The sequence below is a fragment of the Fusarium pseudograminearum genome, chromosome 1, assembly GCF_000303195.2.
Source record: "Fusarium pseudograminearum CS3096 chromosome 1, whole genome shotgun sequence".
Classification (NCBI taxonomy): Eukaryota; Fungi; Ascomycota; class Sordariomycetes; order Hypocreales; family Nectriaceae; genus Fusarium; species Fusarium pseudograminearum.
The window spans coordinates 8,280,602-8,305,568 of NC_031951.1; the positions used below are offsets into that span (position 1 = coordinate 8,280,602).

The 24,967-nt window shown below is 49.2% G+C and overlaps 9 protein-coding genes across 9 annotated transcripts, besides 1 other annotated feature; 4 read left to right on the forward strand and 5 right to left on the reverse strand.

Moving 5' to 3' along the window:
* Positions 1-509: 509 nt before the first annotated feature.
* Positions 510-1,545, forward strand: FPSE_08669 (uncharacterized protein; the record flags this gene model as incomplete). Its single annotated transcript, XM_009261787.1, has 2 exons — positions 510-815; positions 874-1,545. 2 exons carry the CDS (start codon positions 510-512, stop codon positions 1,543-1,545), a joined length of 978 nt encoding a protein of 325 aa, XP_009260062.1.
* Positions 1,546-1,943: 398 nt separating this feature from the next.
* On the reverse strand, positions 1,944-3,593 carry FPSE_08670 (uncharacterized protein; the record flags this gene model as incomplete). The annotated part of the gene is made up of 2 exons (XM_009261788.1): positions 1,944-2,222; positions 2,277-3,593. The coding sequence occupies 2 exons, from the start codon at positions 3,591-3,593 to the stop codon at positions 1,944-1,946; spliced, it is 1,596 nt and encodes a 531-aa protein (XP_009260063.1).
* Positions 3,594-5,659: 2,066 nt separating this feature from the next.
* FPSE_08671 (uncharacterized protein) lies at positions 5,660-6,947 on the reverse strand (the record flags this gene model as incomplete). The annotated part of the gene is made up of 4 exons (XM_009261789.1): positions 5,660-5,941; positions 6,049-6,143; positions 6,219-6,535; positions 6,595-6,947. 4 exons carry the CDS (start codon positions 6,945-6,947, stop codon positions 5,660-5,662), a joined length of 1,047 nt encoding a protein of 348 aa, XP_009260064.1.
* A 1,273-nt stretch (positions 6,948-8,220) lies between these two features.
* On the reverse strand, positions 8,221-10,628 carry FPSE_08672 (uncharacterized protein; the record flags this gene model as incomplete). Its single annotated transcript, XM_009261790.1, has 3 exons — positions 8,221-10,148; positions 10,199-10,460; positions 10,515-10,628. 3 exons carry the CDS (start codon positions 10,626-10,628, stop codon positions 8,221-8,223), a joined length of 2,304 nt encoding a protein of 767 aa, XP_009260065.1.
* A 2,633-nt stretch (positions 10,629-13,261) lies between these two features.
* On the reverse strand, positions 13,262-16,120 carry FPSE_08673 (uncharacterized protein; the record flags this gene model as incomplete). Its single annotated transcript, XM_009261791.1, has 8 exons — positions 13,262-13,685; positions 13,743-13,837; positions 13,887-14,442; positions 14,499-14,950; positions 15,005-15,143; positions 15,193-15,381; positions 15,437-15,915; positions 15,998-16,120. 8 exons carry the CDS (start codon positions 16,118-16,120, stop codon positions 13,262-13,264), a joined length of 2,457 nt encoding a protein of 818 aa, XP_009260066.1.
* Positions 16,121-17,457: 1,337 nt separating this feature from the next.
* On the forward strand, positions 17,458-19,612 carry FPSE_08674 (uncharacterized protein; the record flags this gene model as incomplete). Its single annotated transcript, XM_009261792.1, has 6 exons — positions 17,458-17,847; positions 17,899-17,906; positions 17,956-18,029; positions 18,090-18,605; positions 18,656-19,482; positions 19,532-19,612. The coding sequence occupies 6 exons, from the start codon at positions 17,458-17,460 to the stop codon at positions 19,610-19,612; spliced, it is 1,896 nt and encodes a 631-aa protein (XP_009260067.1).
* A 544-nt stretch (positions 19,613-20,156) lies between these two features.
* Positions 20,157-20,795, reverse strand: FPSE_08675 (uncharacterized protein; the record flags this gene model as incomplete). Its single annotated transcript, XM_009261793.1, has 2 exons — positions 20,157-20,738; positions 20,793-20,795. The coding sequence occupies 2 exons, from the start codon at positions 20,793-20,795 to the stop codon at positions 20,157-20,159; spliced, it is 585 nt and encodes a 194-aa protein (XP_009260068.1).
* Positions 20,796-21,031: 236 nt separating this feature from the next.
* On the forward strand, positions 21,032-22,179 carry FPSE_08676 (uncharacterized protein; the record flags this gene model as incomplete). The annotated part of the gene is made up of 2 exons (XM_009261794.1): positions 21,032-21,110; positions 21,158-22,179. The coding sequence occupies 2 exons, from the start codon at positions 21,032-21,034 to the stop codon at positions 22,177-22,179; spliced, it is 1,101 nt and encodes a 366-aa protein (XP_009260069.1).
* An 817-nt stretch (positions 22,180-22,996) lies between these two features.
* Positions 22,997-24,847, forward strand: FPSE_08677 (uncharacterized protein; the record flags this gene model as incomplete). Its single annotated transcript, XM_009261795.1, has 1 exon — positions 22,997-24,847. One exon carries the CDS (start codon positions 22,997-22,999, stop codon positions 24,845-24,847), a length of 1,851 nt encoding a protein of 616 aa, XP_009260070.1.
* Positions 23,618-23,653: a microsatellite.
* Positions 24,848-24,967: the final 120 nt, after the last annotated feature.

Genomic DNA, 24,967 nt, shown 5'->3' on the forward strand with positions numbered 1-24,967 from the left:
CTTTGAATGATTGTATATAATTTTCTTGGCGTCAAACGAAGCAGTATGCCAAGATCTTTTGCCTGTCCACCATTAGGGCTGAGACATTCACGAGTGGTTAATATTCCCATCATCGACAATTGGTAATTTATCAGTTAGTACCCATAAAGATGATGATAGTTTTCTCCATAATTTTCAATCTTTTCTCTCTTACAAGACGTCAGTGAATGTCTATTTTTTTGCAATCAATCAGTTACTGTGGATGTTGTCGATTAACAAGCCCCATTTCTATGCCAACTACGTCATGGCCTGACCTAAGGAACTTACGGCAAACTCAAAGATAACCAGTCTCCCTTTGACCTCGTGCTGTACCTAGACTATTCTTTATGTGCATGAAACAAACGCCGAAGACAACAATTCCCAGCAACAACATCACTTTTTAATCGCTTACTTAACCTACCTAGTCGGTGGGTCGATCACATCTCATCATACCTAAGCCATATCTTATCGCAACACACCACAACTTCATCATGGCTGCCAACTGGTCCTTCAAGGCCCAACCAGGTGTCTTCATCGAACTCACCGACATCGCGCACAACTACCCTGGAGAAAAAGTCACCACGCAACCAAACCTGGGCCTCATCCCCAGCCAGTCATACCCTTCCGACGACCCAGATGCTTCTGATCAGCGAGATTGGGTCCGTCTCGCACGTTATGTGACATGGCTCAACAAGAACAGCTCCAACAATGTCGTATATAAAATCTTATACTTGACGCGACACGGTCTTGGTGTGCATAACAAGATGCACGCTCAAGTGGGCTCAGAGGCATGGAATGTGAGTCAACCCTCCTCTCGCAGTTTGTTCCAGCACACAAACACTAACAAAAAGGCAGACAAGAGTATCCTTCGAAAATGGGGACGGCAAAGAAACTTGGTTCGACGCCTCTCTCACTGAAGTAGGCGAGCAGCAAGCCAAAGACCTCAACACCTTCTGGACAGACCTCATCAAAGTCCAAGGCGCACCACATCCCCAAACCTTTTACACCAGCCCCCTGGCTCGGTGTCTCCAGACGACAAACCTTGTCTTTTCCTCACTCATGGCCACGCAAACACCACCCCAACAGCCAATCGTCAAGGAACTACTCCGGGAGAGAATCACACGCCACACGTGTGATTACAGACGTCCACGCACTTGGATAGTGGAAAACTATCCCAGCTACCAAATCGAGGATGGGTTTGAGGAGGAGGACCAGTTCACCAACAGGGTGGACCCAGAGACGGACGAGGAGCATGTTGTGCGGAAGAAAAGGGCCCTGGAGGACATTTTCAACGAGACGTCGAAAGACTGCGAGGTAATCTCGCTAACGGTGCACTCGTACGCTATCCGGGCCATCCAGGGTGCAGTTGGGGCGGGTGTCTGCCGAACGAGGGAAGGTACCAGTGTTGCGTTGCTTGTCAGAGGCGAGAGGGATGTCGAGGCAAATGGCATAGATGGGCTGGACATTAATGACTACACCTCGGCTGATCCCGATGCTGTGGGTTCATTAAGAAGATTTTCCATGTGAGCTGCGAAAGTTGGAGATGGAGGATACGTAATGATAGTTCCCATGGTGTAGCAACACGTAGTAAAATACTAGCTCGATAATGACAATGAACAAGCAAAATAGGCGGGAATTCAGACTAATAAGTATATAATGATAAGTTGTTCCTGTTGCTAGTCATTCACATCATGCATTCTGGAAGAAATGGGCAAATTTAATTAAGTCTAGGGCTTAAATGTGATGCCCAAAATGAATGAAAGATTAAGAATTAAATCATGCCAAGCGGCATGCTCTGGTGTACAGAAAGTCCTGTCTCCCTTGCGCTATCATAAATACAAAACACCATCTCTTGGCTCACTATATCCAATATCTTTAAAAGCCACCAAGAGCCAAAGGGCTACTGGAAGGAGATACAGAAATGTTTACCACCACTTGAACAGAGTGGTCCACTTCTTCCAGGGACCACGTCTGGAAGGGATCTTGTCCTCAGGAATAGAGATTTCATAACCATCGTCGATATCCTTGGAAACAGTCTTGGATGTGTATGAGTTGTCGTCACTCTGAAGCCACTTGTTGAATCTACCCTTGTCCTTGTGGCGGTAAGACTCGACGGGTTGAGGAAGAACCTTTGTGCATTCGGTAAGGCTGTTGATATTGTTGACGCCCAAAAGACTGAGACGGACGTAGGCGCGGGCGTAATCCTAAGATGGGGTTAGTCGTCTGGTAATGATATATCTAAAAAGGCTGGAACTTACCTCGTTCCAGGCAGCCTGGCCGCTGCTACCGCTGGCAAAGGCTTCAAAGGCAGGCTTGGTGAGAGGGTGTTGGGAGAGAACCTCGTCACTAGGGAACTTGTAGACACGCTTGGGGGCGTTCTGGTCTAGAGTCTGCTGGTAGAAGAGAATATCCCAGACACCAGGGGTGCTGTCCTGGGGATCACCATCACGGTCGATGTTGGTGTGGTGCTGTTGAGAAGTTGTGTGCGCACCAATGAGAGCGACGAGATCATCCGGGCCAATGGTCTTGTCCTTGAACAAGTTGATGAGAGTGAGAGCATCAGAGGTGACCTTGGGTAGGAGTCCCCCCAAGTTAGCCTTGGTGCTATCCTTGCGACCAACAAAAGAGCGCACTCGGGGTCCAAGAGGGCAAGTAACAGCAGCAATGTTGGAGCCCATCTGGATGAGATCGGCCATGGTGACCTGAGTGAAACCGTATGAGTTGTGGTACTTGTCGTAGATGGTTTGGTAGTACGCTCCAATCTGCTCAAGACCCTTGTTCTCGCCGCGGGTCAGCTCATTGGCGAGGATGATGGAGCCATCAGCACCACCTCCCTGAGAAGCAGTCTTCAAGGACCAGGTACCAGCATCGTGGAAGCCGATTCGAACTGCATAGCGAGCCCATCGGGTGCAACGACCAGCCTCACCCCGGAAACGTTCTTGAAGCTCGTTGGAGATGTATTGCCACACACAGCAGGTATCGCGCTTGCACTGGGGAGTGTTCATAGATGGGCAACCAAAGTAACGCTCGCGACTTGTGGGGTTGCCATTGCCTTGGAGGATCTTCTTGATATCCCGGCCGACTGAAGTGAGAGACTTGTCACTGACAGTGCTAAGGTCTCCGATAAGGGAGTGAGCATTGAAGCTGTCTCCAGTCCAGCCACCCTGGCCTCCGCTTTGGCCTCCGCCGCTGCTCCAGCTGCTGCCACCATTGCTCTGACCGGGCCAGGAGGAAGAGCCTCCTCCATTGTTTTGGCTTTGGCCGTTACTCCAGCTGTTGCCTCCGCTCTGGCTTCCACTGTCGCTCCAGCTGTCATCTCCATTGCCCTGGTCTCCGCCACTCTGACCTCCTCCATTACCCCATGCGTTGCCTCCGCTGCTCTGGCCTCCACCGCTACTCCAGGTGTTTCCTCCAGTGTTCTTGGAAGGCCACTTGTTGCTGCCCCAGCCATTTCCCCAGCTTCGAGCAGCAATTCGTTCGATTTCTTTGATGGTTTCTCCCATACCGGGGTGGGCGGCAGCCTCTGGGATAGGAGCAGCGGCCAAAGCGGCCGCGATGAGGACGGTGAACTTCATGGTGTGGATGGACAAAATATGTAAGGAATTATTGGTAAGTTATAAGGGAATGTAGTAAATATTGTGAAATAAAGACTGTAATGCCTGTTGGCTTGTAGGGGAAAAGAGTGTGGATATTATTAGAACGAATGTGTGAGAGAACGGCAAGAGGAAAGCACGTCTAGAGACGATGGAATCAGCTCTTGGTTAGACCTTAGATATGGGCGGGAACCATCCTATATATATACTCCAGAGGCTTGCTTGGTGACTCTAATGTCTGGTCGAGTTGCTCTAACCAGACGCCGAGAGCTCTCGGCATGTCAGTTCCAGACCCCCAGTCTTTGCATCTAGCCATGACCTTAGCTTTGCAGCTACAGGACCTCGATCGAGAGAAAACATAAGAAAAGACGCTTGAATGACCCCTGCATCTTATCAACGGGAGCGATTTGTGTCTAGAACTCCTGAGTATGGGGACCCCTGTTGGACAGACTGCGTTAGCACTATCAATGCGTAGTAATAGCTTAACTTTCACTCGATATTGCAATTTCTTCCCGAAAAGTGCAAGATTTGCCTTTGTTCATTTCTAGTTAGAGAAGCGGTCGTTTGGCTTGAGCAAAGACGTTGTCATAGCGTGCATGTGGACCCTCGGCAGCGTGGAGAGCGTTGAGGCTTTGGCGCATGACGCCTCCTCCTATTAAAGAACGAACTAGAGAGTCGTTTCGGCTGGAGCGGTTGATCATTCCCTGAATTGGAGTTCTGACTGTTGTCCAGATCTCTTGGTAACGGGAGCAGAACGGTCGCCCTGCAAGGGTATGGGAGTGTGACGCCTGGTAAAAACCAGCGAGGCCAGCGAGGCCAGCAATGCAGTAAATGAAGCATATTAAGACTGTAGGTATTTATGCTGATATCGTACGACTTCTGTGATATTCTGTCACTTTCACATTTGTTGTCTGGTTTTGTGACGATATCACGTCGCTCCTATTCGCCGAGTACTGCACCACGAATATAGTATCAGTCTCTCAGGGGGGTCGTACAGCGTGTAAGATGATACGCTCGCGAGTATCCACTTGATGATCAACAAGTCAGCACATGTTTTGTCTCCTTTCGCTGGCCCGAGAAAGTTTTCGTCATGAGCTGGAGAAGGCTTTCGGATGGAAATTGCCTTGCCCTCATTGGACATGCAGCGAGAATGGCGAGTATTATTGACTTCAGAGCAAGTAAAGTAAGCGCGGAACGCCAAGTCTCGAATTGCGGTGGATCGAAGATCACGGAAATGATCCTTGTTCATGTTCAGGTGGATACGGATCCGATAGAGCGGGAAGTTCTTATTGCCAAGGATATGGATTGAGCGGGAGAAGCAATGCCCAACAAGTGCCCATTGCCTCTTGTTTGACGTTTTTGGCATTTCATTTTTTGACAAGATAGGAGGAAGAGAGATGTCGAAGATTAAGGGGAGATGAAGTGACTCGACGTTGATTGTTAGTTCAGCCACTTGATCACATGACCAGCCACGTAGAATTGGGTTGCGACGTCCATCTTATGCTTAATTGATTTACAACGACAACTCTTCCAACACAACACTGATGCTTGTTGTAAGTCTCGATCAATCTTTCACTCTGCAGATTTTATTACGCAATTCCAAATACAAAGTCTAGACTCATTGCTAACAAACCCCATAAAGCGACCCAAAAACACCAAAAATGATCCAATTAACACGTCCCTGAAACTAATAAACTAGCGAAGCCATTCAGAACCTTACCCCTGGCACTAAAACGCAGTTGTGGCAACCCAACCAAAACGAGCGCTGCCTTTGTTGGAATAGCTCCGGTGACTGATCACTTCGCCTTGTGCAACGACAGCTGAACATTTCTACGCGAAGTGGTACCGACGGGTCCTGAAACAAATGCGCCTCTTGCATGGATACGACCTATACACAGCCATCAGGCACTTGACGACAAACCAAAGTCAAGACCATGTTGCAGAAAGTCCCAGTCCCATCAAACAGTATGGGAACTCCTGGGTTAGGCATCATAGGAACTGGTCCCAATTACCATCAGGTACCTGACCAATCTCGCCCCAAGACTGGACTATTCGGCGGATTCTAGTGGTACAGTATTGAGTAACAGCGACTCGAGCACAGTTTGCTCAAATATAGGCATAGGGCGAAAGAGCCACGGCCCATAGCATTCTCTCAAAGAGATATGGTTACTCTCACGCTTCCAACAAATCAGGTACATGCGGCTGAGGATAATCACCATCTCATCCAGTGCCGGATGGTTTGCTGCAACCGCACTGATAAAAAGTCTGAAGCGGGACAAATGAGGCACAAGATCAATAGGATTGGTAAAGTGTATTGTGCAAACAAACCGCTGCAGGGTGGGTAGCTTGTCCTTTAACGCTGTGCCTAGCATTGTACCGTCCATCTGCCGGACAAATCAGGTTAGTAAGGCACGGCTTCTCCGGGGATATCACCTACAGGTATTTCATCGGCCGTAAAGTGTGAATCAGTCAACTGATATCCGTCAAACAGTGGCTCCCGAACGACCAGTGACTTGAGTTGCGGAAATCTTTCTGCAATATAGTTTATTCTGTAGTCGCTTATTGATTTGGGTTTCGGTCTGGACATCGTGGTTCTTGTGGACTGACTCCCAAGATGCGAGGAGATCTCTGGTGCTGCTATGGACTCGGAAGAACCATGGTCTGTGGCCTCTCCAACGCACTCCATCAAACAACGACTATTCTTTTCGCACTTCAGCTCTAAAATCTCTACATTAGATCCAAAACAGAGTTCATCTATCAATGTCTTGATTTGCTTGGCAGAGAGATTCTGAACATCGAGCGAGAGTGATTCGAGCGATCTCATCGCGTTGATGATATATGCAGCCTTAGGCACCGATAGTAGCTCATCAGCACAGCAGGGCGGACTTTCGGTGCGACAGCCATCAAAGTGGATAGTTGCCTCTCTACGAAGCAGGGATGCTTTAGCATATATACCTATATATGTGATGGTCAGTTTACTTACTTGATGAGACCAAACTTCTCGCAGTGTTCTCCAAGGTAGGTGGTAAAAGTGTCGATATCGCTAGAGGTTTCACATAGTCCGATCGAGAGTTTAACTCTGGACCATACAACACTGGCCAGATTCTCTCTAAGTCGACGGCATGTTGTTGACAGTGCCCTGGCATCTCTTCTCTCAGCGGCAACGCCAACGGCATAGATAAGTTCGTTAGGGAGGTCCAACAGATTAAAATTTGCACAGGGACGATGTTTGGCTAAAGCTCTCGGTTTCGTCGTCGGGGGCCTTTTATTTGAGCCAGACAGTGTATCCGCGATACATTTCTGTATCCCTTCGCCCAGATTCCACAAGACAACCATTTTACCAAATGCGAGGGAAGAAAGAGAACGTTGGCAACGGTTGGCAACGGTTGGACGTTGAAAGGAGGGGATCATATATAGTTTTCGTGATTAAGGTTTTGAGCTTGGGCTGTGCGAGCGCCCGCAGCTATATTGAAGTGCACCAAGTAGTGTATCATATAAAAGATCAACGGCAGATGAATCCCTGCTGCGTTTGCCGGATCTACAGAAGTGGTTCGCGTCGTGAAGCGAAGAGCAAGGAACTACAAGTTGGCTGACCGCTTGTCATGTGAGATCGACATGAGGATAAAGGAGCAAGACACAGTCGCTGTGTGTACAGCTAAATTACAACATATGTGTCCCTGATCGTCGTGGTTTATAGTGCTGTGTGAGACATTTACGTTAATGAGAATTTTTGACGTGCCGGGACAACCTTGCAGTTGAAAACCTTGATTATAATATGGAGTCGTCCATTTTTGGACTTCTTTATCAGTGTTCAGAACCTCGTTTGTACGAGGTCACGCCATCCTAAGGTGACAATTTAGCATAAGATTTATTCATAATATCTTACAAGTGCCACGAAGAGGCTAACATAGTCACATATGCAAAGGGAGAATCACACGAAAGGTCACATACTTCACAATCAGGGGACAAATATATAAATCAAGACAAATTGCATTGCTACGGATCCAGTTGAGCAGTTCGCCCTGCTACTCGGGATATACATCAAACGCCAATGATCCTAGACGCCTGCTTGCCAATTCATCCCAATACAGATTTTTCAGCGCCCTCAACCCCCTTTATGCACATCTCATTACCCTAGGGCCAGCAACGCTTAACAGAACAGACAGACCTCGCTAATCTAGATGTAGAGGCTGTGTACAATAATCCTCCATAGTCAAAACAAAAGGGAACAGACAAGTGTAAAAATAATAGACAAATACAAAAATTCATGGCGTCGGGCCCGACGAGATGTAACTTGAAAAAGCGGGAAGTGGATATGAAGAAAAGAAGAAAATGAAAAATGCTGATTGGCAAACATGTCCAAGGACTTGGATGTGTGAGAAGACACCTGGCTGAGCATTGTCATAGAGGCATTCAATCATGCGTCGAGCTTGTTGCCCGAAAAGGCTTTTGGTTATGCGACGCTCTGTTGTTGGCTCACTCAAGGTCATCGCGAGATGCCCGCATCATCATGAAAAGCTTGCGTGAATCCATCAAAGTTCAGACGGCGCGATCGTGTTTTGACATCATTCGTAGATAAAAAACATTGGGCAAAGGTCAATCAAGGAACTCAGTAGGCATCCTCATCAGTCCACTCGCTGCTAGAAATGATGCGGTTTCCGTCCTGGTCAATCATTACTGGTCCGTTATAAGACCCTGCTGGTGGTACTCCACGTATGCGCTTAGATTGACTGCTTATGGGACGGCCTTGATCAGGTGAGAACTGCTTGCTTCGAGTAGCTCTTAATCTCGCATAATAGGCATCGGAAACATCAACTTCGGGTTCGCTGTTGTCATCATCATAGGTCTCCCAATTCTCAGATCCTGAGATATTGGTAGAGGCCATTGATTCACCCGAGATATGTCGTGGAGGGGGGGCGGCGGGACGGTAACCTTGCGAGCGGATAGTCGCATACGGATCTTGGAAGCTCTCCTCGCTGAAGCTTGGGTGGCTGCTCAAATGAGAACTATTGCTTGGGTAGCTGTACTGGGAGTGGTTGGAGTTGGATCGAGCTGTTGGTGGGCGGTCGTCGTAAACATCCTCAGGCTCAACTGGACGCACAATGCTGCAAGCAAGGCCGGAGGATTTGTAGGGGTTCATATTGTGTTCAAATTCAGCCTGAGCCATGATGTCTCGCATCTTGGGAGGGGGTGCTCTCATCATGGATTGGCCCGGTCGATAGTTATCAGCACACGACTCAGCCCGAGGGCGTTCGGGAGAGTTGTTGCCGTACTTCATATTCGACAAGGGAACTCGCGCTGGGATTCGCGACGGGCTCCTTACAGGGCTATGAGGAATGCTCGATGTGGATACATGTGTTTGGTGTCCGGGACGCTTGGGAGGTCCGGCAGTTGTGGGAGTTTTGGTCATTGATCGGGGAGGAATAGACTTGGTGTTGATGCGGCTTGGCACTGACTTGGGTGGCTTGGCAGTTGAGGGTGGTGGGCCAGCAGGAGTTTTGGATCGCGGTGGCAGCGTGTTCTTCTTTGAATCCTCTTCAGCCTCAATCTCGTCCAGGTAACACTCTCCACAGACGAGGAATGGCCGTGAATATTCCTCTTCCCAATCGGAAAGTATCCTGCGCAACTCAGCAGTAATCTTGGGAAGCTCCTTGGCAATGCGCTTTCGCATCTTCTCCTCGCGAAGCAACTTGCCAGGATCTCGCTTCTCACCCTTCTGACCACGGCCCATGAGTCTCGACGCATCTTGACTTGAGGCAGCGAGATCATTACGCTCCTTGATCAGGGCCTTGCGTCTATCAATCAAAGCTAATGTGGGGGCTCGCTCTTCCCTTAGAGCTTCGAGGCGGGCGACCTCACGCTCATGAGCCTCCAGCAGAGCATCACTGTAGACATCGGAAAAGGCAGGGGTGAACTCAAGCATTTCATCCTCGCTGAAGTAGAGCGCATCCCAGAGTTCTTGAAGCTTGACGCGGGTGTCTTCGACGAAGAGGTGGAGGTTCTGGCGCTTGAGCTCATTCAAGCGGCTAAGCTCGTCTTCGAACTCATTGATCTGTCGGACACCACAGCCACGGTTGGCGTTAAGGAATGACTTGGTCTCGCTTTCATCGACGCCAAGCTTGATCCAGAGGGCCTCAACGGCAGCTCTGAGTTGGCTGAGCTTCTTTTCCCTGTTCTTCTTCTCGTCTGAGAGCCTATCACGCTTGGCGCGGAGTCGGCTAATGTCTTCCTCATGCAAGCCGAGCTGCTCAGGAGCATCACGGTAGTACTTGACGATAGCAGCATCTTGTTGCGCTTGAGGGATACCAAGCTCTGCCCAGAGTCCAATCGTCTGGTCGGCAAGCGCCTGAACTGTGGCAATACGACGAGAATACTCTTCATAGACTCGTGTAAACTCACTGTCGAGCTTGTCAACATAAGTGGACGAAAGGTCAAAGTTAGCAGGAATGGTCTGGTCTGGGTCTGTAGGGGGCAATGGGATCTGGACGAAAGTAGGCTCAAGATGTGAGGAGTAGGATTCGAGAGCCACTACGAGTTCTGTATGGAGTCAGTATATAGGACGTTGAGGCGTCGTGATATGGACGCACTCTTGACTTGTTCGAAGCGCTCCTTGTGGATGCGACTGATTATGGTGTGCTTCTCCTTTAACTTTTGAAGGCATCGTGTTAACGGATAGGTGATGGTGAGTTCATCATCCTCATTAGAACGGCGTCGATTTTGGTCGTCGAGGGAGGCCTCCATCTGATGAATGATGGTGATGATCTTTTTTGCTTCGTCGACCATTTCTTTCTTTTCTGAGTTGACGAGTCGCACTTGGCTATTGAGGGCCTCGGATAGTGCTGAGAATAACTGCGCAAGTCAGTAACCTGTCGACATTTGTGTCGCAAACCAAAGTCAACATACCTCGGACTCACGAGCTTCGCGCTCATGATCAGGAACACCGATCTCATCGAAGAGACCGTGCAGCTGGCCAATACTGTTGTTGACCTGCTGCGCAAGATAGCTTGTGTCGACCATCTTGTTCAAAGTCGTGAACGCCGTCGCTGGAGGGGGCGGGGGATGGTCGGGTAACAATGCTATATACAAGCAATGACAGAAGGAAGAGCGCTAGCTTGTGAACGAATGCGCAAAGGGAAAAAACGTATGCAGGGTGTACTTGGATAAGGCGTGGGCGTGGCGTTGAATCGTGGTCTCGGTAATATGCAGTCGGGTCTTTTTGGTATGGGTGTTTACTTTCTCTCCCAGGCGGTCATTGAGCAGTGAAGTCGTCGAGGCAGAAATAGCATGATATGCGCAATGCGAAGCTGTAAATGGTGAATGCCATGCAACGCAAAAGCAAACTCGCGATGGGGAATAATCTGGTCTGGAGTTGAGGAGACGAAAGAAAAGAAAAAGAATGAAAGACCAGGCGTGGATGCGGCTGAGACAAGATGAGAGAGTGAGGGCCTCTACTACAAAAGTATTCTTCACGAAGGAGCATCGGAGGCTGTAAACGATGGGAAGTCGAGTTGCCAGAGCAACGTTTCCCCCAGGGTTTAATTGGCGGGCGTTTTTGGAGAGGCCCAGTGTTTCAGTGCAATTACCCCGCTGTAGGTTGCTTTTGGCAGGGATAACCCAGAGCTTTGAGGCCACTGAAGGCTTGGTCGAAGCGCTATTGATCAGCTGTTGTAACTGCGATCCAGTTATTAAGGGTTATGATTGGCTTGAAGTGGGCATTCTTGTTCGCATCCTAGAGTCGTCTCCCTTATTAGGACAGTATTTGGCCCGTCCACTCGTTGCGAACCGGGAAAAGGAATGGGATTTTCTCTTTGGTCTCACTTCCGCCTTTTCGCCTTGCGATTAAATAATACATTAAATTAAAAAAGCAAATCGTTACGTATACTCGAATATTCGTTTAGCTGTTCTGTCTAGATAGTATATGGCTCAGCTAAGTATAGCAATATAGCCGGGCAATCCTCCGTCCGCGATCGATCAACAAATAAGTTCCCTGTTTTTAACCTCGTCGGTTTCCAGTTTCCCATGGCAAAATCTAACCTGATTGTCCATTAGCTGTAACCAGGTTCAAGTTATAGTACAAGCATGAACCCGCAGCAATGGTCCGAAAATGTGTAAGCAAGCAAGAGTGTTTGGCGTCTCTGCTCCAGCTCCTTGCATACAGTAGGCTGAGTTGGCTGGCTGGATCGTCAGATTCGTTGACTTGCATGTGCAGAAGGGCTAGGATAAGCGAATAAGGACTCCGCAAGCGGCATCAAAACAAACCAGTCATCTCTGTATCACTGTAAGGGAGCAAGAGGCTAAGCTAAAGTTAATTAGATTGCTGAGCCGCAAGCAGACTTTTGTTTTCTTCCTCCCCACTTGGGCGGGAAGAAAAAAAAAGTATGTGCACATAGATACCCGGTTTCCATCTTGGTGCTGGTAGAATGGCATTATTGTCAACAATTGTTTTCGGATGCAGTTTTTCATTGGCGAGAGACCGCAAACCTGCAGCTGGGCTGCAGTAGCTGTAACTTGCTTTTCCTCCAGCTTCTACGCTTATCTTGATTTATCTTATTCTCACCAAACTCACCAACTTCGCAGGGATGTAAACAAGGCAACAAAACAATGGCCCCCCTGGGATTGCCATAGCTACCCCTCGTCTCATCTCATCGCATCGCCGAGGTCCTTTCCCTAAACACTCTATCGCATCCGATTTCCGAGCCCATCAGTCTGGTCATCACTCGACGTCGTCGTCATATTTTGCTTTTCTTGTTTGCACAGGCTAGATTCGGGCTAAACTATCTGTATGCTCCCCCGCGTGGCCCATCGGTGATCAATGCTACCTGTCGTAATTAAACTCTCCGTACCATAGGTAATTAAAGATATCTTGTACATTAATCCGCTCCTGTAATTGCATTTTCTTTCACCGCCGTTCGATCAAATCTCGCCTATGTTGTGTCACAGACGGGTTTGTTGATACTGAAGCTCGTCTGATGTAGGTGCCCATGAATGATCGTGCTTGACTAACAGCCTTGCCCCCCTGTTGCACACTGCAGCACACCCAACGAACTAATGCACTGCAAAGACACGCGAATGACATGAGAGAGTCATTATCTTCGTGGTGTCTCAAGTCTGCTGTGGCATCTCGAGCCCAAGCCTGCATACGCATACTGTCTCGTATAGTGGCCACCCAGCCCCCATCAACAGAGACCAGTTCCGAAGTTGAAACTCATAGGCTCTACCGATAGGAAGGGGATGATAAAGTACCAGTTGGTATACAGAGTTTTGATGCATAACTGACAATGCAGGTCATGTTGTCGAGTCCAAGCTTGCTTTCTATCAAAAAATGCCGGTGCTTGCAGCTTAGAGCGTCGTCGGGGTGGCCGTTGTCGAGACCGTGCACCACACCACCTTGAAATTGTCGCTTGGAACGTTGGAACTAAACAAGTATGGCGGTGTCCTTCGTTTGATCAGGGAGTCTTTCGTCTCCGTCATGGCACTTTAACTTCGTGGCGGTGATCATTAGGCGATGTTCCCCAGCCCCGTACCCGTAACCCGAATTGCCTCGTCAACCCAGCCTCGTCGATAAGGGCTCAAGTTCCGTGTTCAGAAAGATGTTCTCGGATAGTGAGTGTCATTAATGTCCCCGAAAACTTTGCTCGGAGATCTTCCGATCACATCGCGCTCCAAGACGGCATTCCATTACCTTCTATGCCCGCCTTAAGACCCTTTTCGCTCATCTCCATGATGCCATACATATCCCAAGATAAGTAATTCTGAAGATCACTGAGATCGACTGCTTGATGGTCCATATGAGAAGTCGTGGCTACAGGAGGCGTTCGTTGAGATACGGGCTGTTCATGTTGTAGTTTGGACCGCGCAGGCGTCTCCTCGGGCTGGCTGTTTGGTGGGGGGCCGGAGACGGATCCGGCTCCTATCTTGCTAGAAGGCGGACTTGCATTTCCAGTCTTGTTCCAGGCGTCACGGTCCATCGGTTTGATATCGCCACTTTCGCTTTGAGCTAGACGTGCTAAACCAAGTGCTCCCAGAGTCTCACCAGGACTGCCGATGACCGGACTTCCGGAGAGAATAGGCGAGCTGGGTTACGTTATTAGCGACCCCTTATCCGTATATGGAAATTTGATCGAAGCATACCTTTCCTCATCGCCTTGCATAGGGCGATCGCTCATATGCTCGTCCTGCGCAAAGGTTTTGCGAATCTTCGCCAGCCACCGCTCCGTTGTCGTCGCCTGTCGTCATCGTCAGCGAGGCCCATTTCCCCTGAATTCTTCAACATACCAGAGAGTCGGCAAGTGGGAACAGGGCCGCCATTGTCCGTAGAATTTTACTGTTACTTTCCACAGCATTGATCGCATCCACGACAATGGTCTCAGCATCAGGCCTACTGAGATCAAGCAGTCTTGCAATGTAGTACAACATTACCCGGCTGCTGTCATATGCGAAGCACGGTAGTAAACTATCGGCTAAGTATCTTGCACCGTGTTGTACCGCTTCTGCCAAGATGGTAGCGATCTGCTGTGCGTGGTAAAAGCAATCTGCTTGCAAGGACTGCAGGAACTCCTCCTGGTTGGGCGGGAAGTAAAAAGGCTTGATTAGCTTGAAAAGTTCAGGCATAGATATTCTGTAGAGGTCTAGGAGGTTGTGGTGATATGTACAGTGAAGCAGGACAAGTGAGCCGAGCTGGTCGGACTCAAGGCGTGCATAGATGGTATCAGTAGAGTATGAGATGAACTCGGGGAGGTGTCGACCCCATGCTCGTAGGTCAGCATCCAGGGCGGCAAAGTCGGACTCAGGAAGCCACGGAGGCGGGCTCGTGTTCAGATGCTTGACATATCTATTTTCCAATTAGATGTCTGATTCAACCCAAGGGTGTATGCGGATGATACGAACCTAACTACCCGTTTCCAAAGGGTGACGATTCGGATGTAGTAAGCCATGATTCCCATGTTGGCAGCCGGTCTCCGTGGAACGATAGCTGGAGGCAGGAATTGCAAAACGTGTCCTACGCCAAGAGTCTCAGTCACACATGGAATCCGCAGTCTGAAGTTACGCTCATTGCACGGTAACTGGATCTTGATGTCGGCTTCGCGAAGGAGTGTCAGTTGGTCAACACCACTACCCGTCCATGCGTCCAGGATATAGCAAGCCCACATGAGTCTTCGGCGGCTCTCCTTCTCGACAGCAGGTGGAGAGGACTCGTTTGCTTCTGCGCAAAGAATATCGGGCGAGAACTCGACGTTGAGCTGCAGTGCATGTGCCATTCGCACAGCGAGACCGCTCAACATCAGAGCTTGATTGTATTCGCCTAGTCTAAAGTGAAAGTCGTAAAGTAATATACAGGTCTGAGTGATACCAGTCAGTTGATTGCCAATTCTGAACGTTGCATCAGGACATACCATGAGTCTCTGGACGGAAATCTTGCCAAAGTTTGTGAGAACTAGCAACTCGGCCTTTTGTGCCCAGCTGTTTCCCGCAGCTCTTATCAAACCTGCCTTGGCATCGTGGTCTTCTACGTTGACAGATAGAGCATAGAATCTGCATCGTCAGCTTCGATTTCTCATTCACTCGGGTTGAGACAACATACTTGGCACCTTGGGCGCAAATAATGTGCAGTAATGCTCTTTCATCCTCAGACTCAAAGCCCTTGTCTAACTGCCGAGTAAAGGATGGTCTATGTACAAAAGCAAAGCATCGAAGAGGGTGGATGTTTGCAAAGTAGTGGTCCACTACGGTACGGATGTTGTTTGCAGACGGGAGATCTGAGGACACAAGCCTGGGAGCAGAAGTCAGTAAATACTCGAAATATACAGTTCGGATACGGGACTCACCAAGAATAGATGGACAACTCAGTGTCATCTGAAAAGTCTATGGGAGGGTCGACAGCACTAGTGGCCCGGGTGTCGGAACGATGGGATGCTGCGACATCAGTGTCTCGCGATTGAAGGAGACTTGGAGACCTGAAGCTATCTCCAGTAACTGAAGACGCATCGATAGAAGACTCCAATTCTTCCTCGTTTGAGACCGAAGTTGGTGCTTTGCTGAGGTTGCGCGCCCAGCGAGGAGCCGAGCCTCCGTCATACTGGCACTCTAGATTACGGGCGCAGCATCGCGAACATCTCGGACGGTCGCCATCGCATTTGGTCTTTGAAACACGGCAGCTCGTACAAGATCGGTAAGTACGGATTTTTCTTAGAGAAACAGGGACTGAGCCACGCCGACTGCCCGATTTTGAGCCGTCGTCATCAACACACTCGAGTTGAAGACGTTCGCAATTACGACAGCCGTTGGGCCGACCATCGCATTTGACCTGTTATTTTATGTGAGTAATTTGTTGATGAATAAGAACAGAACGTAGAAATTGAAGGCAGGATAATGTCATTTCAACTCACCTTTCTTGCCCGACAAACTCGACAGCCCATGATGGTGCGGTTGATGTTAACGCTAGAAATACTCTCGTTATCGGCAAGACTGTAAGAGGTCTTTTGCCCCGGGCTTGAGTGATGGTCTCCCATGATTGCAATTACTGTTGGAGGTTCTGCAAGCAGGCTACTACCTATTCTTCTTACTATTCACCCGCCTTGCCCTGGCTCACGGCGAGCGACCTGGCGATGGCGTGCGATGGTCCGTCCCTCTGCAATCGCTGACAAGGTGCAGCAGGTGGATTCGCGCCACACCAAATCTTCGGGGAGATTGATTTAGGCAACTCGATAGAGTCTAGACCACCATCAAAGCCACCCTCTATCAAGCGCTATGTGGGTTGACAACCCTTGCAACCGCTGTCAGCCATATCACGACATTGCCGTAGAAATGACGATGGTTGAATCCCACGCCCTTGCACGGGGACTTCGGATGTCGGAAAACTCTTGGCCAACAAACTCCCTTGTACGATAAAACATGGTAATAAAAACGTCCGAGACTCTGATGATCCCAGAGCTGCATTCTTGTTTTTTAGGTAGTGACCCCCACTCAATTCTGCTTACCGGCAGGTTCCTGTCATACTCGAGATATCATGAGCGTTTTGTTAGCCCAGTAGTGAGGTTCTCTCACGACATGGGTTTCAGCGACAGATCCTTGTGGACTCGCCATCGCTGCGACCATCCACCGCAAAGCATGGACAGTCCATGATATGATGCTTCTTTGTAAGGATATAAATATGATCTATCGAATTCGCAAGTCAAGCTTTCTTCTCTTGAGATAACGAATTTTCTTATTCAAGTGTCCACGACTCCGAGCCTTTTTTCAAGTACAAGAGGGGAGACATGGATGTTGAGAAGGTGACTCTGCAGTGTTGTATCAATGGATAAAAGTCAATTGCTAAACGATTCAACAGACATGGAAAATGAACGAATTACCCGCCTAATGCTAGTTTAACTATGGCCATGAAATCGAAAGTGTTAGTGAGTACGACTTGACTTGAGGGAATCGATTGATGATATCGCGAACCACTTTAGTTGTGTATAGGGTAGTCAGTTTAGTACGAGAATGACGACAACTTCTTAATTCACAACAACATATTTCGATCCTAGTTCTGCTACATCATCAAATAAAAGAAATCATCCAGTTCATTGCTTCCTAAAGAGAAATGAGTATTAATACGCGAAAGTCCTCTCTCTCCTTTGTCGCTGATGACTCTTATCTTTATCGTTCCCCTTATGACTCAAAGCTGTCCAATTGCAACCCCTCCGCCCCTCCCCCACCAACAACTCTTGATGATAACTTCCCACCGCCAAAAATTACCCCACTACCAGCTACAAACATTGAACAAAGCTAAGCATTTTCTCTACCTCGACGAAATCGCCTAGGCAACTATCGACTCGAACCGAACATCGATCATACACCGACTCCCATCATGTCCGACCCTGTCGCTGAGGTCACCGAGGCCACTGTCAAGCTCGTGCTTGACGAGGTGACAGGCGAGCAGGTCACTCGCAATGAGTTGAAGAAGCGAACCCAGAAGCGAGCCAAGAAGGCTGCTGCTCAGGCCTCACGAGAGGAGAAGGCAAAGAACCAGGAGGCGAACCCCAAGCCTGCTGCGCCCAAGCCCAAGGCTCAGGAGCCCACCCAGCTCGACCCCGATGCCATGTTCAAGCAGGGCTTCCTCGCCGATGTATACAAGGAGAGACCTGTGAAGCCTGTTGTCACCCGATTCCCTCCCGAGCCAAACGGATACCTTCACCTGGGTCACGCCAAGGCCATTGCCATTGACTTTGGATTTGCTCGCTACCACGGTGGCAAGACGGTAAGCTTCGTTGCGCCGGATGGATTTGATAGAGATGCTAACTTGTGATAGATCCTTCGGTATGATTTAAAAATCGAGCGCCAAAAACCATAGCTAACGGATACAAAGATTCGATGACACAAACCCCGACGAAGAGGAGGAGATTTACTTCGAATGGATCCTAAAGATCATCAGGTGGCTTGGTGCGAATCTCAATGTCTACGACACCCGAATCGACCTTGACTAATATTAGTTGTCAATAGGATTTGAGCCTAGCGCCATTACACACTCTAGCGACAACTTCCAGAAGCTATTCGATCTCGCCAAGGAGCTTATCAAGAAGGACAAGGCATACGTCTGCCACTGCAACGAGGCCGAGATCAAACTTCAGCGTGGTGGAAAGGAAGGAAAGGAAGGACCCCGATACCGTTGCGCCCACGCCGAGCAGGATGTCGAGACAAACCTCCAGAAGTTCCAGGATATGCACGATGGAAAATACGCACCCCAGACTGCTTTCCTTCGCATGAAGCAGGACATCACAAACGGCAACCCCCAGATGTGGGATCTTGCTGCCTACCGTATACCTAAGAACCAGAAGGTTCATCACCGAGCGCCTGAGTGGAAGATTTTCCCTACCTACGATTTCACACACTGTCTTTGCGACAGTTTCGAGGGTATCACACACAGTCTATGCACCACCGAGTTTATTCTGTCTCGTGAAAGTTACGAGTGGCTGAACAAGTCCCTCGAGGTCTACGAGCCGATGCAGCGAGAGTTTGGTGAGACAAGATATATGAACGTGTAAGTGCGAATTGCTGATAACTTCTAGGCCGACTCAATGTTAGCGGAACCATCATGAGCAAGCGAGCTCTCAAGAAGCTCGTTGAGGGCGGATATGTTCGAGCTTGGGATGACCCTCGTCTGTACACACTGATCGCCATCAAGCGTCGTGGTATCCCCCCTGGCGCTCTTTTGGCTTTCATCAACGAGCTCGGTGTTACCACAGCCAAGACAATCATCCAGATTGCACGATTCGAGCAGACCGTCCGCCGTTATCTCGAGAACACTGTGCCACGACTCATGCTTGTCTTGGACCCTGTTCCCGTGACGATTGAGGATCACGAGGAAACTGCGGAACTTGAGGTTCCTTACTCCCCCAAGGACCCCAAGTTCGGTACTCACAAGGTTCGATTTACCAAGACTGTCTACATTGACCGATCCGATTTCCGAGAGGAGGATATTAAGGGCTACTTCCGACTTGCCCCTGGTAAGACTGTTGGTCTTCTCAACGCTCCTCACCCCATCAAGGCTACTTCGTTCGAGAAGGACGAGTCAGGCAAGGTCACTAGTATCAAGGCTGTGTTCGACAAGGAGAGCAAGCCCAAGACCTACATCCAGTGGGTGCCCGAGGGCTCCATCAAGTTAGAGGCCCGTGTGCAAAGTCCTCTGTTCAAGTCTGACGACCCTACCGCGGTTGAGGGTGGCTTCTTGAACGACATCAACCCCGACAGTGAGGTCGTCTACCCCGAGGCTCTTGTTGAGGAGGGCTTTAATGAGGTGCGCCAGCGCGCTCCTTGGCCCGTTACAGCGGGCGAGACCAACGAGGCTAGCGGCCCCGAAAGTGTTCGATTCCAGGCTATGCGTGTCGCCTACTTTGTGAGTATATACCTCTTGACTTTTTGAACGAAAACTAATCATCACACAGGCCATGGACTCGGATAGCACAGATGACAAGATTGTGCTTAACCGTATTGTTTCTCTGAAGGAGGATCGTGAAAAGAACTAGTCTGAAGTGTATAAATCAAGTCAGAATAAAAGAAGAACAAAAAAGATAAAGAAATACCAATACTCGAGTCCGACTAATGCAAGATGATAAAGAAAGTGAAACAGACGGAGAAAATTGATAGAAAAGATAGTAAGATGTCGATAACAGGAAGAAAGATCATACAATAACCCGGTTGAAACAACAGTGTTGACGTTCCAGATCCAAAACTTAGGACGAAGACCTGGCCAGTAACATGAAACACGTGCAAAGCTTCCAACTCTTTCTTTCATTTCCAAAAGTTCTGGTTGAACGATTCAGCAGCAGCACCACCCATATCCCCTGTCATAACCTTCCCATCTTTGCCAAAGTCATTGTTGGTGATTGCATTTGTCCGCGGTGCAGCTTGATAGTTAGATTCCACACCAACATTACCTGTCATAACAAAGCCAACGCCTTTATTGCTATAAATCGAGTTTTGCACCACTTCAGCGGATGCATCGGAACGAGGTGCTTCAAGAGCCTCGAGCTCGGCGGCGACAACGGGGATTGTTCCATCTGTCTATAGTCAGAGATGCTCACAAAGATCAAAAGTGTCATACTGACCCAATGTGCGATCGCGATTCTCGACCAGTTCCAAAAGGGCCATGTTCACACCCAAGACACGCTGTACGTTCAAGTTTGTCCCCGCAAGGACGTCGTATGCAACTCGAAACCCATCATGGAAGTTTCCGACTACGCCCACGTGTGCAACAAGGATACGTACAGTAAGATCACCCTTGGCCATGTCGAGTCGCTTGAGAATTCCCTCCAGTTCCTTTTCTTCGCGATCACCCATCCTCAAGGAGCGGACGGATTTGGAGGTTGAGCTTCTCTGCTGGACGAGAGAAAGCCGATCGTAGAATTGTCTAAGCTCTTCAGCAACCTGAGCGATTGTCTGGAGTTGTTGCTCGATAGCAAGGCTCTGCAAGTTTCTCTCCCCTCGCACAAGAGTCAAAGTTTGTTCGATATTGTCCAGCTGTTTTGAGACATTGTCCAGTGTTGTAGGTATCCCTAATACTCTGTGGCGTGCTTTCCGGGCTTCGTTGACTATTCTTAGGGCAGCATCTATAAGTGATACTATACTGCCGGCTACTTCAACACCTGAAGCCTATTGGTAGTATTGATAAGCAGCGACATCAGGGATGAGTAAAGTGTTTCTTACCATGATTTATGGATCTTAGTGATGGTTGATTCCAATGTTGAGATTCAAAGGATCAAGATACATGCCTAGCTATTCTTCCTAAGAAGGCAATGCAAGGGGGCTGAGGGATCAGGCTGGCGGCTATGACGACCCCGTGACTGCATCCACCAGGCTCTTGTTTCAAACCAAGCCCGACCTGCGTTTTCCTTCTATCACACAACCAGAGGGAAGATAAGAGGTTCTTGAAATATTGCCTCAGGATGTCTGGCCATCGAACAATTGCTGAAAGTCAGTTCGGAGACAGTGCTCGGATACATCTGGGTGACAACAATTATAACTGTAAATACTGTCTCGTGGTAGGAAGGCAAAGCTGACCAACCAATCAGGCTCACACGACGACAAGAAGAGATGTTTGCTTGATCTACGAATAACTGATCCAAAAATTGACAAGGCGCGAATTGTACAGTCCAAAGGTGGCTTACGCGAAGAGTCGTACTGCTGGATTTTCGAGAACGAAGACTTCAAACAATGGAAGGATTCCGAATCCGATTCACGGTTCCTCTGGATTAAAGGTGATCCGGGAAAGGGGAAGACGATGCTTCTAGCAGGTATCATCGACAAGTTGAATACCGAACCAGGAAACTTTGACCAGACCGCATACTTCTTCTGCCAAGGGACCGACAGTCGAATCAATAATGCCACAGCCGTCCTCCGTGGGCTTATATACATGCTTGTCAAACGCCAAGAGTCATTGTTAACGCACGTATGGAAAGAGTATGAGCATGCTGGAAAACAGCTTTTCGAAGACTGTAATGCGTTTACTGCCCTCTCCCGCATTCTGCACGCCATCCTTGCAGACTCTAATATGAACGAGACTGTATTGGTTATCGATGCGCTAGATGAATGCGTCACGGATCTTCACTTGCTGCTGGATTTACTTGTCGACCTGTCCCAGCAAAATGTTAGATGGATCGTCTCCAGCAGAAACTGGCCCGAGATAGACGTTCTTCATGATGCGGCACAGAAACTTGTCTTGCGCCTGGAGCTAAACGATGCCAGCATCTCACAAGCCGTCAAACTATTTATCAATTACAAAGTCCGTACTATTTCGACACGCAAAGGATTGAACGCCGGCGAAAAGCTAGCTATCCAGAAATATATGGAGTCGAACTGTAACGAAACGTTTCTTTGGGTAGCTTTGGCCTGTCAACTGATCAAAGATCCCAAGCTACCAGACTGGAAAATCCTCACGGAACTGAGCGAAACCCCAGCAGGTCTGGATAACATCTATCGACGGATGTTAGACTACACCATGAATTCTCATTGCAAGGAAGACTGCAAGCAAATATTGAACCTCGCGCTGATTGCATATCGACCTCTGATGCTAGACGAATTACTATCTCTCTAGCAGCCATCTGAGAACACACCATTCGATAAAAAGATACTGCAGAAGATTGTTGAAAGAGCGGGATCATTCCTCACCCTGAAGGATGACACTGTCTACTTCATACATCAATCAGCGAAAGATTATCTCATAGCGGAAGCAACAGAGGAACTTGATTTCGTTAGACATCTTCAGAATTATCATATTTTCAATAGGTGCTTGATAGCTTTGAACCGGAACCTTCGGCGAAACATCTATTCCCTTGGCTATCCAGGAGTTCCCATTGAAGAAGTGAGAACACCTGAGCCAGATCCATTAGCTCCAGTCAGATACTGTGGTATCTATTGGGCTTCTCATTTATGTGATTCTGATCCAGATGGCCTCAAAATGGCCCTGGGACCAGGAGGCGTGTTGGAATTCTTTCTAAGGGTTCCTCATCTCAAGACATGAACCGTTTAATGTCCGCTAAACTCAGAGCAGGTCTAGCGCCCTCAACGACCCGAGACCAGCGTGCTACAGGGTGGAACATCCCGCTAAAACGGTCCCTGGAATCAGACCTGGAATTGTGACTTCCGTTGCAGCCGCGAGAAGCTCGAGAGGTTGGTTAAACCTCAACCCTGTCACCTCGAACCTCGACCTCGACCCTCTGCGATAATCTCTTCTCCAACCTCCGAGTTTCAATCTCTTTCATCGTCTCCATCATTCGACAACCCCTATTTCTAAATATTCAAAACCTGCAGACAGTTCCTACCATCATCAACCTCGTCTCACCTCGTTCGCGCTTCCTCTGAATGACCTCATATCGCATTCCTTAACTACATCCGATGTCGTCTTGACGGTTATGACTCCCGTCGCTGCCCATACGACGGGCGCTTCCGATGCCGCCGCAGCCCTAAGAGGTGCAACTCTCGCCTTCAACAAGAACAAAAAACCAGCTCCGCCGCCGCCGCCGCAGAAAAATAATGGTGCGCTGACTGCGGCAACGTCAGCTGGTCGTCCACGAAGCCCCGTTAAGAACATCGGGGCGCAGAGCACTGGCGGAAGCACAATCGATGCTGAACAATACGGTCAGAATGGAGGCTCCATGTCTGCCAGGCTGAAGCAGCTGGGCGCCAGTCCGGGCCAGCTTCATCCGAGTGCAGCCGCGGGGAGGGCAGATCCGAAGAGTGCTAGCTTCATCGCTGCCACGCTGGCTGCCAGTCGAAGTGCTAGCCCGAGCCCCAAAGCGCGAACGCCGCGGAGGAGAACAAGCATTGGAGGTTCATCAAGCAGTGGTGATATAGTCGACGCAGGGTCTATTCCACCTACTGGGTCACTTATCACCATGTTTGAGCAAAGTCGCACAGGCGATCCTGTGAAACGTGACTCTCCAAAGAGAACTCCCATAAAACCAAGGGGACTGGATAGGAATATCTCAGAAGAGCGAATCACACACACCGAGGGGGGGTCCCCTCTAGACTTGAAACCGAAGCCCAAGCCCAAGCCTAAGCCAAAACCTCGACCTTTTACACCAGAACCTCGGACGCCGAGCAGACCAGCCCCAGAGGTACTGTCACCTAAGCCATCACGTCCTCCAAAGCCAGTCCTGCGGCCAAAAACACCACCTCAGATTATCACTCGCCATGCAACCCAAGTCTTATCACCGCCATCACCAGATCCTCCAAAACGCAGCCCCAAACCCAGGGTAGAACCAAAGCAACGGCCACCAACACCGCCACAGCCTAGAGGAGCAAGCAAAGCAAAAGTAGAGTCCAAGAGTGTTTTACAAGACAAACCACTTGCCGTCACACAAAAGCGTCCCGCTCCTCAGCTAGAGGCTCGACTATCGCGACCTAGGCCCACTCCACCTACTCCTACAGGGGCACGCCCAACATCGGCTCTTACAGTATCTTCAGACGATACTTTCGTCTCTGCATCCTCCGTACAGTCGCCTGCAAGGTCACCTACAAGGGAGTCCCCCCCGATTTATCACCTAAGGCGGCACTTTACGGGTAGTAACTCGCCATCGCCAACTCGAGATTTTAGACGCAGCCACCTTAAAAGCTCATCAGTCACAAGTCTTCCGCTTGAATCCCTCACCAGCGCAATTGTTGCTGGCTCACTCGCATCAGCTCGTCTAACGCCGCACAATACAGGAGGTAGCCTGGCTCCACCAGTGCCACGACGGCAAAAGTCACCTCGAATGATGCAAACATTACGGCAACCGCCCAAGCCCTTTGAAGAAGATACAGACCGTCACAAAAAGAAGGGCCTGAAACTTCACAAGGGAAAACATGCACATCATGAAGGCGCTCGTAAGAAGTGGAGAGAAGAGGTGACGCCCCGCGAACGGAAACGATACGAGGCAGTATGGGCCTCAAATCGCGGGGTTCTTCTTGACCTGCCCAACGCTCCTGTCGAAGTCATGAAAGGAGATTCTTCAGACCACGTTCTGAACACGGTTGTTCGCGAGATCTGGAAGCGCTCGCGTCTGCCGGTCGATGAACTGGCTGAGGTTTGGGATCTGGTTGACCGCCAGGGTGAAGGTGTGTTAGGACGACAAGAGTTTGTCGTTGGTATGTGGTTGATAGATCAACGCCTTCGTGGACGTAAGATCCCGACCAAAGTAAGTGACAGCGTCTGGGGCAGCGCCAATGGTGATATGACAGTACATAGCAAGAGATATGGGCATAAGCACAAGCACAAGCATTAGGGAGGTTGAATTGAGTTTGCCGTTTTACATAGAGTGATACCCTAGCCAAATTAGATTATATTTTCATATTTTGACAAGCATTATGTCACAATGGATGGGTATGATTGAGTCAGTTTCAAA